At 48.8% G+C, this 11,340-nt stretch overlaps 1 protein-coding gene across 1 annotated transcript in view; it reads right to left on the minus strand.

Moving 5' to 3' along the window:
• The window catches only part of MXRA8 (matrix-remodelling associated 8), a 17,285-nt gene extending 13,287 nt beyond the window's left edge, over nt 1-3,998 (minus strand). Inside the window, exon 1 of the mRNA XM_010138303.1 lies at nt 3,865-3,998. Within this exon, the coding sequence (XP_010136605.1) occupies nt 3,865-3,913 (49 nt within the window). The 5' untranslated portion in view covers nt 3,914-3,998. The remainder of the gene's footprint in view (nt 1-3,864) is intronic.
• Nucleotides 3,999-11,340: the final 7,342 nt, after the last annotated feature.

Consider the following 11,340-nt stretch of genomic DNA (forward strand, 5'->3'; position numbering starts at 1 on the left):
GAAAGAGAGGACAAGTCTTTACAAGAGGCACAAGAACTCCACCAAGAAGGAAGAACTGACTGTTCTGATTCCCCAGCAATGCTGGAAATCTGCACACACACATCAAGTCATGGCTGAGACTCAAACTTATTTGACATGGCTGAAAATGAGATCACTTAGAAATTTAAGGAATCTGGAATGTCTCTGATCTCTTGGACGCCTGCAGAAAATGGAAATTAAAACAACTGTTCTATAACATCAAGGCACAGTTAAGGAAGGAACAAACCTTTTCCTCTTCTCAGTCTCTTCCCTCTGCTATGAGACATAGATCTGCTGCATGAGACACGCACAGCAAACCAGACCTGTCCCACGGCCATGCTTTTTAAAGTTATTGTTTGTATAACACGGTAGCTACTGAAAAAGGCAGAGACATAAACATAACCCAGCAAAGCTCATGAGCTACAGCACTGGGACAAACTGAAGCAGTTGTTTCGGTGAGTCACTTCCCAACCTCTAAGAGTAAAAATCCAGAAGTATTTACGTAGCTAGTGAAAGCTCAGACTTTTGTCATCACAGCACTCCAGGACCTGGAGCTTTGAAACCACCAAATACCTTAATAGTGGTCAACAGGGAACTCATTGTAGCTTGCATTTGAAAAAGTTCAAATTCCATATGATGGATAATCACTTTGTGATGATGTACCCACAAAAAACCAACAGGAAGACACCTACATGCCGTCCCCTGTCCAGACTCAGCGTGCCATCAGCAGGATCCCAGACGTATTCTGTGATGGTCCCACAACACGGGAAGGGGAAAGCAGCCTGCAAAAGTGTTTCCTAATCCCTTGTAAAAGGCAGAGCCAGCTCTTACTCCTTGAATCTTAGCCACTCAAGTAAAGAATTAAGCCACAAAAACTGCAGGCAAACTTGAAGTAAAAGCCTCGGTCTCTGGAAGACGTGACATACTTGGAGCTCTCTAGGCAGTGTCCCTGGAGCAGTTCAATCAGCAGACTGGCCCTCGGGTCTTGCCTATCACCACTTCTCTCCTCCTGGAGATCTCTGCTGGCAGAAGCTCTGCTTCACAGGTAGAGGCGCATGCCACTGAAACCACTATGTTCCTGTCTCATCCTGGAAGATGAAAGACCACCAGAGCAGGAAAGGAAACTGCAAACACCTTACATGGTAGCCTGAGCGTCAAGTGGCACATGAGCTCCGCAGGACACAATGAGACCAGTTCTACCTGCTTCTGCTGAACTTAGGAAGAGCCTTGCCAGGGATGTCCACAGAGCAAGGAGAAGCAGTCTGGAACAGTGTCCTGCAAGGCAAGAAACATCACCAAAGTCCAGATCATAGTGGTGGGCAGGAAAGAAACTAAGACGTCACTGAGAAGTGAGCATCATAACCCATGAGGTGTGCGGGCTGAAACTGCAGTCTGTGAGGTGGACACTCCGCTTGCCGAAGCAAGCTCAGCTCGTTGTTCCTTCTCTATGGTGTCTCCTGGTCTGGCTCAGCTTCTTTTTTCTTTTGAAAGAAGGAGTGACATCACCTTTACATTAGGGGCACAGAGGGATGGTCTAGTCCTAGAGAAAGGACACGTTCTTCACAAAATCTGTCTGCACCAGATTCCTTATTCCTCCAAGAAATCCCATGGTCTGTGCAGGGGATTTAATGGTCGCTGTAGAGCCATTACACAATTATTGTAAACACGGCAGTCTTTGCTACCAACCTATTTCCAAATGCTTCTGGAGAATGGCAGCGGCTCCATCCTGGCTCTTAGGGACACGACCCCGTGTCTAAGAGCCATCATGGGTTCTGGTGCAGTAACATCAAGATGACAGCCACACACGAGCTCAGCTCTCTTCTGGCAGCCATGTTTTAAAAACCCTCTTAGCAGTAACCGGGAATAACCTCTGGGTTCATCTTGGAGAGGAATGGAGGGAGGCAGTACAGTTTCCCTGACGAAGGCAGCTGATGGTCAAGCCAGGCTTTGAACAGGGCTTTTATCTAAGTCTCTACATTTGCTTATTTTTAAAGGCCTCCTGGGACAACTTTCTCAACAGCTTTCCAAAAGGACTAGAGAGCCCTTAACTACCCATCCAATCCAAACAATCCCAACACCTCAGTGCAGGTAGGAACATGCCCAGGAATCAGCAGAAAGCGAGAATGTGCTGCCTTGGCAGGAAGGAAAAAGTCTTCTGTCTGTGCGAGAAACCACTCACCATCGCGGTCTCTGCACCATCAGGATCCCTCACAGATTCCCCAAACTTTCTCACAGACGGTTCAGATACTAGCTCAGCTATATAAACCCCTCTCTGCTTTGTGTACTTCACGTTGGCTCGAGGCCCACAGAACAGTTTGCAGAGCTATTCCAAACACAGCGCTGTTCCTCCCTGCATGACATTAACACTTGAGGGTGTGGTTCCTTTCCAGAAGGGAGCATCTCAGCAAATAGGGAATGGCACAGATCTCCTCCTGCCTCCCCTTCCCGTCTTCGCTCGTTATGTTACAGCCCGATCTCTGCGGGGACAGCAGGACCCAAACACCAGGGCTGCCTGGCATACGGACAGTTCTTTCTCCAAAGTAACCTGAAAAATGTCTGTCAGAGATCACCCACCCTTGGGTGGGAAACTGTTGCCTCTGCACAGCTCCCCCACCGCTCTAGAGCAACCCAACCTGCCTTTCCTGCCCTGGGTGTTCCCCCAAGCTCTGCCAACATGCTGGACCACAATGGGAAGTAGCTGGACTGGTTGGTGCTTCTGAAATATAATACGTGGCCTCTCTTCCTTCTCCAGGCATAACCCACCCCCACACACTCATTTTCTGAGCCACTTCAACCCTTCTGTCCCTGTGACTGATCCCCCATGCTGCCAAACCCTACACCTTGCCTTGAGGCATTGCAAAACTGAGGATGATGTGGTGACATGGAAACTAGATTAATTAGAGACCAAATTCAGAACTCTTCAGCTTACTCCACCTACATACCAAGGATTCTGAGAGGCTCAGGTGAAAGCCACAGTCTTTCACTCACAGGGCTGCAAAGAAGAGAGAGGTCACCGGTCCCCAAAAAGCTTGTACTCCTCACCTCCTCCTGCCAGCACCCTGAACAAAGTCTCTCCACACTGTTCCTAGAGCTGTACTCGGTCTTTGCTCACAGGTGCCTGCCTTAGAGCCCAAGCCAAGCGTGGATTTGCCAAGGTTCTGCAATTAATCCTCAGATCTCCTCCTGCCATCCAAGTCTGACGGGGGCTTCTCTGTTTAGCTTGGGACCAGGCTCTCCAGATCCTGAACCTGCTTTCAGCTCTCACAGAAAACTCTGTGATCAAGGAAAAGGTACAAGCCACTCTGTTATTTTAAGCTTGTCCTCAGCCCCTTCTTGTACCTTACACAAATGTAAATTCCCACATCTCTCTCTTTATACTGATGGGGGGAAAAAAATCAACCCTCTTTTTTCCTCCACCCTGAACACTCACACACACACCTACCAGCTGTTTCTGCCTCTTGAAAAGCATAAAATAGCCTTGCAAATCTTGTAACCTTATCTAAAATAACCTTGTAAATGCGAGCTTTACTGAACTCACATTCAAGCTTATCGGTTTTGAATTTGTTGATCAACGTAGCTGATAGAAAAAAAACAGATGGCACAAATATGCTGAACCAAGTACCACTTAAACAACCTCCGATGTTTTCCATCCTCTCCCCTTTCCTCTCCAAAAGGCATGAGAAACGCACGATTCCCTCCCCTCACAAACAAAAACACAGCTAACTTAGGAATCCGAACAAAATCTCACAATGACAACAGTTCCAAATCTTCTAGCTAACCTCCAGCCCCATCCTCTGCAGCTGAAATAAGAACAAGTAACATCACGCCGATCAGCTCGGAGCTTACTTTGCTGAAGCAAAATCTGCCACAGGAGGAGTTTTGCTAGCTGCTCCATTTCTTCAGCTTCTCCGTGTTTTCGTCTCTCTTGAAAAACAAGTTGAAGGGTTTTTTTTCCTTTTTTTTTTAAACTGGAAAACACTATGACCTCATCAATTTACATCCAGAAAGCTGTGGACAGCAGCTCATATTCTGCAGAATTACTCCACCTACAACTTCCAGTTCCCCACCTCCCCACTCCGCTCTCCCCCTGCACTCACACTCCACCTCCTTTCCCTAACGCTTTCTGCACGGTTACTACAAACACCCACTCTTCTCGTTCCCCTCCCTCTGGGACCTTCTGCTCTGCCCCTGACTTTGATGTAAAAGTTTTGCCAGGGAAAGTTGGTCCCACATAGCTCTGGACTCGTGAAACAATTTTTCTCCCTCCCCTTGGGGATGGAACTAATTTTCCTTGCGCTTTACTTGATCCAGCTGTTCCTTCCTTTGTCTGACACTCACCCAGCTGTCTGCTTGAGACTGGGTTTATTCTGTTGCCTTCAGCTGGTTTTTGATCTTTGTCTCTTCATATGGTTTTACTTCAAACCCAAGTCTCAGAAGACAACCTAGAAAACAGTATTTACTCTGTCCTGTGATTTGTAAGCAAGGGCTTAATAGCAGCTATTTTAGCAAGAGGAAAATAACGACAACAACTGACTATGTGGGAGCTTAGGGCAGCGCAGGCAAAAGAGCCCAGAATGCCACTCAAAGCCCCCGAACGCTGTGATGTGGGGAACGTTTCCCTGTCACAGAGGCCAGAACACAGAAGGCTGGGTCAGATGTAGAACTTCTGCTTTCATCCTTCCACACATGAGCCGAACTGTGCCAGTACTGCCTTGACTGGCACCAAGACAAACAGCCAACTCCTCAAGTAACCTTAACCATGGACAACCTGGCACACCGCTGCTCCTCTCCTTGCGTACCCACGAGGTAACACCAGCCCTGACAGCAGTGCCAAGCCAGCAACGACGGGATCTTCCGCAGTCTTTGCTCAAGGACCGGTTCCTACAGCCCATACTGCTGAATTTACCTGTGTTTAAACAACCCGCTTCACCGTGTCCCACAACAACTAGGAGTGCTAACAGTTAGTTACTGCAAACAGTCAGAACCAGCAGCGAAAGCAGCAGTGAGTTCTTAAACTCCAGAGTCAGAGCATTCAACACCCTGTTCCAGAAAGCATCTTTGGGTACGGTATGGAAGGTGTAAATGTTGCTTTAGACTTGGAACACGGCTCCACCTGAACCTGGCCTCGTGCAGCCTGACAACCCGACCCCTGTGCGTGACTGCGTTAGCCAGGACTCTTTTAACACAAGTCTTGCAGGAAAATACAGGAGTATAAAGTCAGCAAATAGCGTAGCTGCTGCCAGTGATGTTAAAAAATAAACTCTGGGAAAGCGTTGTGTTTGCTTGCGTTCTCTTGTTAGACTATTATTGTTTATGGTTAACAGTGATTAATGGATTTAACAACACAATCAAATCAGTCATCAAGTGCAAAATGTTGGGGAGGGGGAATTAAAACTTACTGTTCTTCAATGTCCATCTGCAGAACAGAGCTAAATAGATGTGGGACTCTCACAGGGGAGCTTAAAAATACAAGCTAGTAGCCTTCCCATGGCATCCCATGGAGATAAACTTAATTGTCCCACGTGATTTTTTTCCTTCTGACATTTTTCTGTACCATCTAGTACACCAGATGATAGATCTCCTCTGCCTCAGAGAGGGCTGCTTCAGGGAAGAGAAGGGCATCAAAACGATAACAAAAACCTAAATGGACATCTAAATAATTGCACTCTGCAACACGGGAAACGCTGGAAACATACAGATTAAATCAGCTCAGAACTTCACCTAGTCCCGGATCCTGTCTCCAGCAGCAGACAGAACCAGACACTTCCAGCAAAATGCTGAGAAACTGGAGCTGTTATTATTGAATAATTGGCCCATGAAAAGAAGCCTCCAGCAGGTCCTCACCCTGTCCAGACAGACACAGGTAACTGCCGGTTTGTTTCTGGTGGAAAGTTCTAAAACAATCAGCTCTGTCCTTCCTAGGAAGCGGGGTGGTTTGAGGGCAATTAGACACGCACAGTCCCTCGCAGGCCGAGTTCCCACACTCCCCAGCTGCGCCGTGTCAACAGCCTTATGTTCACACGTCCAGCCTGACTGCAGCCCTGATGCAAAAGCACGGACTTGTCTTCACAAGCCCCAGGTACTGGGGTTAGTCCAACTCCATAACCACCTGCCCACGGCAAAGCTTCCTCCTACGCCACGTCCCTGCACTGCAAACCTGCTGCCAGATTCTCCGGCATCACCACAAAGACACCGCTGATCTGCAGCAGCCAAGGCGCTGGCCTGCTGCTGAGCCAGAAGTCTGGGGGAAGAAGGAGCCTTTCCTGTTGTCTCCGTCCAGTCCAGGGAGCCAGACGAAAAGCTCAAATCTGACAGCCTTTTGCTCAGCTGTGTCAGAGCAGAGTAAAAGGTTTGGCTGGGAGGCAAGAAGCTATTCCCACTACGCAGACAGCAAATGCTGCACCCTCTCCTTCCCCTGGTTTCTCTCAACCACAGGCAGAACCTTTCAGGTTGCAATTCCAGGTTGCTTTTCCACTTTTCTGCCTCCTAGCTTTGGTACTGCAGAGGTTACGGGCTGTTTCTTCATGACTTCTGGGATGGATGCAGACTGCTGTGGTTACTGCTGTCATGAACTGGCTATTTCCTGACTGAAAGACGCCAAGTTCAGGCCAAACCCACTGAAGTCTCCTAAAGAAAACCAACCACTGCTAGGAAAAACAGTTTCTCTGGGGTTCACAAGGATAGAATGAAAGGGACAGAGAGGCTGTTTCACAGATCTTTGTCTTTTCATAGAACGCTTTGGTTTGGAAGGGACCTTTTAAGCTCATCCAGTCCAACCCCCTGCAGGGAGCAGGGACATCTACACCCAGAGCAGGTTGCTCAGAGCCCCAGGGTCCAACCTAACCTGGGATGGTTCCAGGGATGGGGCTTCTCCCACCTCTCTGGGCAACCTGGGCCAGTGACTCACCACCTTCATTGCAAAAAACTTTCTTCCTCCTATCTAGTCTGAATCTCCCTCTTCAGTTTAAATCCATCACCCCTTGTCCTGTTACAACATCCCCTGCTAAAAGCCAATCCCCATCTTTCTTACAGCCCCCTTTAAGCAATGAAAGGCTACAATAAGGCACCCCCAAAACTTTCTCCACTCTGAACAACCCCAACTCTGAGCCTGTCCTCACAGCAAAGGGGTTCCAGCCCTCGCATCATTGTTGTGGCCTCCTCTGGACCCGCTCCAGCAGGTTCATGGCCTTATGCTGAGATGGTCGAGACTTCCTCACTCTTCAGCTCTGCATGGTCTCTAGTTAGCTCCGTCTTCCTAGAGATTTGCTAGCCCAAAGAGATCCTGGCAGAGCACCCATATTCACTCACCCTTTCTAAGAAAGGTCTGGTGGGGGTAGGGGGAGCCTTCAGAGCTGCCTGCTGATGGAACGGAGCAATGGAACACAGAGCCATGCGAATTACCAGAGGGTATGCCTTTCCCAGGAGGCTTCGTTTGGTTGCAAAAATTTTCTCACTAAAATAAATCTTCCAGCTGCAATGAATTCCCTTAAGCAAGCCTGAAATAATCCAACTTGCAGCAAGAGCTGTGAACTAAAAGGGCAGAACAGAAACCCAACCACAATAACAGGGCTGTCAAGTGAAGCCTGTCATTACCCCGCATACCTCTCACAGACCCAGCATTACCACGTTTGTTCCCTAGCCATAAATGCTAAAGCGCCTGATCTGCCTTCTCTGAAGAGCATGCTCAGAATGACAAGTTGAGGGTCTGGCCAGATGTTTTTCTGCTTGTTTTATGGCACTGGAGTCCACTGTGATCACCAGCCTGTGATGCAGTCACTGCGCCAGCAGCTGAGGCAAATCCTCATGCCTAGCGTGCAAGAACGGCAGACCTGACACCCTTACACCAGCGACGTATAAAAACATCATGGCAACTCTTAAAAATACCCCTGGGACACCCTGTTTCCAGCAAAGACAAAGGTGAAGTCCCCAAAACCACCCACAGTGGTCATGACTGCAATGGTCTGTGCTACGCTACCCCCAAGCACTCCTGTAGCAAAACAGGCAGGAGCGGTAGGTGTTGTTTGGGGGCTGGCCTTTGCAGGCAGCTCCTCAGATTCTTCCTGTGCTGGCTCTCCAGCTGCAAAGCCATGCCGCCCTTCCAGCCAAAGGCACTGGAGCATAAATTCATTAATGTGAATGTCCAGGTATGCACGGTATTTAGTTAGATGGAATCTTAAGAGGGTTTTGAGGGTTTCTGCTTAGAGCACTGAGCTTCGCAGCTTGCCCAGCAGAGACTTCGATGGGCACAAATGAGGAGCTAGACTGCAGCGTCCGAGCAGGCTGCTCGTACTGCATCGATGAGTGTGCGTGCTTACAGGTTCTCCCAGCACTGCTCTCCTCTGAGCAGGTCAGAGAGCTCTGTCTGCATCTTTTCCCTTAAGGCATCTCCATGGCTCAGTGGTTCCTACTGTCTAGCATCTCTGAATGGCACTCGATTTAAACCCCCCCTTCTGCTGGACAGCAGTCAGCTTCAGATTCCTGGGATTCGTCTCAAAACCATTAATAGGAACCAGTTACACAAACAGAGAAATTGCCCAGGAAACCAACACAGATTTTTTTTTTTCCAGACCAAAGCCTGAAGACTATTTTTCAGAGATAAAAATGCATGTTGGTGATTTTTCCACAACATGAAACCCAAAAAGCTGGGTTCAGTGTGGGGAGAAAAGCCAAATGGATTTATGTGCCCAAAAAAATCAGCAGAGGCAGACAGTTAGCTGGTATAAATCAGATTATACCAACTACCACAGACCTCTGTCCCTTTACACCTGCTACGAATCTTCCTTAGAAAACCCCGTGTTCCACAGATACCCACATCAGATCATTAATGCTGCCACTAGAGCTTTAGGCAGTGGTGAAATTCAGTTACCCAGAAATTCAGAAACTCATTTTTAGTCCACAAATCTTAACTGGGGTTTAAACCTGCAGGCCCCTGCACTACAGCAGTGCACAGAGGCAGGCTTTGTCCACAGCACAGGCAGCTTCTCCCAGGACAAGTCCAGTCTAAACAGACAGGAGCAGGAGGGAGACAAACAGCACCAGAGGAAATGACTCACCAGCTGCACAGAGCGAGCGGATCGGTGGCAGAATTCGGAACAGAGCCCAGAGCAGCTGCGTGTCAGCCCAGCAGCACCTTCCTCCCGGACCGCGCTGCCTCTGTCCTCCCAGGGAGCCTGGGAGCTGCGGGCAGACTCTGTGCCGGAGGACTGACGGGGAAACGGACCGAAGGGCACAGTTAGGCAAAATCTCTTTCCTGTCTTCCAGCCCTGGAAAGCTTCAGTGACACATGGAACTCAGACCTCATTCAGACAGAACCCTGAGTTTTAACTTCACAATGGCCTGTTGCATTCCTCTTGCCTCCAGATTTTTCTACTATTCTGATTCCCTAGGGCAAACAAGAGTCATTACTATCTGCTGCTGCTTTTCAGAACACAGTAAAATTATATTTTTTAAATTTTATTTTGTTTAAAATATTTAAGTACTTATCTCCAAGTCCATTCTGAGAGCCAGTGGTGTCTTCAACATACAGAATCTACATACATATATATATATAAAAAAGCAGGTATGAGCTCAAAATCACTACATCAGCCATGAAGTTCTGAAGTTCCTGAGGGGATGGAAAAATACACAAACCTGGATTGGAGCTACCATCAGTCATAACTTTTGGAGTTGGGTCTGTTCATGTATATGCATCTGTCAATCCTCCTCCAAGGTTCCCAGCAGCAGCCAGCGACTGTGTGTTGCTGGGAAGCTGGGGGGTTGTTTTTGGGGCTCCAGAGTGCCCCCAAAACAAACAAATGATGTCCCCAAATTAACTCTTGAATATCAAGTGCCCGAGGCAGAAGGATATCCAACCTCTGACACGGGACTGACTCACTCTCACGGGAGCTGCGGTTCTCAGCTGGTTCAAATCCACTCTGAAACCACTGGGCGCCCCTCTGGGGACAGATATCTAGCACTGGTCCAATTTGGCAGACGATAAACAGCGCCGGGGTTCAGGAGGAAATGATTGAGGGACCAAATCACCACTCTGAACGTTTACTCAATCCATGTGTTTTTCTTAAGAAATGTGGGAGAAGGCAGCAGCTCAGAACCGTGACATTCCACCTGGCTCCTACTCATCCGCTTTCTAAATTCCAGAACAAAGGCACCACACAGGCAGAGTCTTTCAGCTCAACGGCTCTGTGGAGAAGCAGCCTGCACCTCGCACACCTTTTCCCTGCCGTTCTCAAGGCAGTTTACGTGGAAGCTGTTAACCCTACACAAGGCAGGCAGGTTCTGAGGAAGAGAGCGGAGAAGGGCCACTGAAGATCGGCACTGAGAGCACGCCTGGCAGGCGGACCGCACCACGGCCCAGGCTGACCACAGACAGCACAGCCAGAACCTCACTCCCCCCGTGGTCACCGCAGGCACATCGACACTCTGTCAGGGTCTCTGGCTGTATGATGGGACATTTGGCAGCAGGCGTTACACAAGTTACAGCACTTTCAGGCCCTGATTGCAAGATACATCATGAAAAAGTGCTGTGCTTCTGCCCTCCTCCATCATAGAGAACAACGTCCAGGTCCAAACCTGAAAGCGCTCTGAAGAAGGAGGAAGAATCACATGTATTGAACAGGCTTGGACACCACAGCTGCCATTGCCAAACTCCCCGTTTCCGTGTTTCTCACAAATAACCTGCTAAGCTAGTGTGATGGAGCCAAATAAAAAGCACTGATCCCCCTCCACCACCAGAGAACAAAGTCCAGGTCCAAACCTGAAAGCGCTCTGAAGAAGGAGGAAGAATCACATGTATTGAACAGGCTTGGACCCCACAGCTGCCATTGCCAAACTCCCTGTTGCCGTTTTCTCACAAATAACCCGCTAAGCTAGCGTGATGGAGCCAAATAAAAAGCACTGATCACCCTCCACCACCACCGACACCGTGCTAGTGGAGAGGCCCAGAGCGCCTTTCCCAGGGCCGCTCCCCAGCCACCTCCGCACAGGCAGCACTGGAGCAGGTCTCTCTCACATGGGACAAGCTGAAGCCACAGGCATGCAGCCCTGTTTGTTTCTGTGAAGAACCAGAAGTACAACCAAAGGGCACTCAGCGAGCAGACGCATTTAGCTGAGAGATGACATTGTGTGTCCCCTTTCTGACCACCAGCATCGTGCCTCTAACCACATCTTTGGGTCTCTACATGGGAACAGTGCTCTGGCACTACGAGCTTTTGAAAGGAAACTCCATTCCTCACACTAATTGCAGCCCATCTGTTGCACCCGCCTAAAATAATTAAGCAGTGGGATTCCAGGCACAGCATCTTATTTTGAGATCAGAAATGACAG

The sequence above is a fragment of the Buceros rhinoceros genome, unplaced genomic scaffold, assembly GCF_000710305.1.
Source record: "Buceros rhinoceros silvestris isolate BGI_N320 unplaced genomic scaffold, ASM71030v1 scaffold2086, whole genome shotgun sequence".
Classification (NCBI taxonomy): Eukaryota; Metazoa; Chordata; class Aves; order Bucerotiformes; family Bucerotidae; genus Buceros; species Buceros rhinoceros.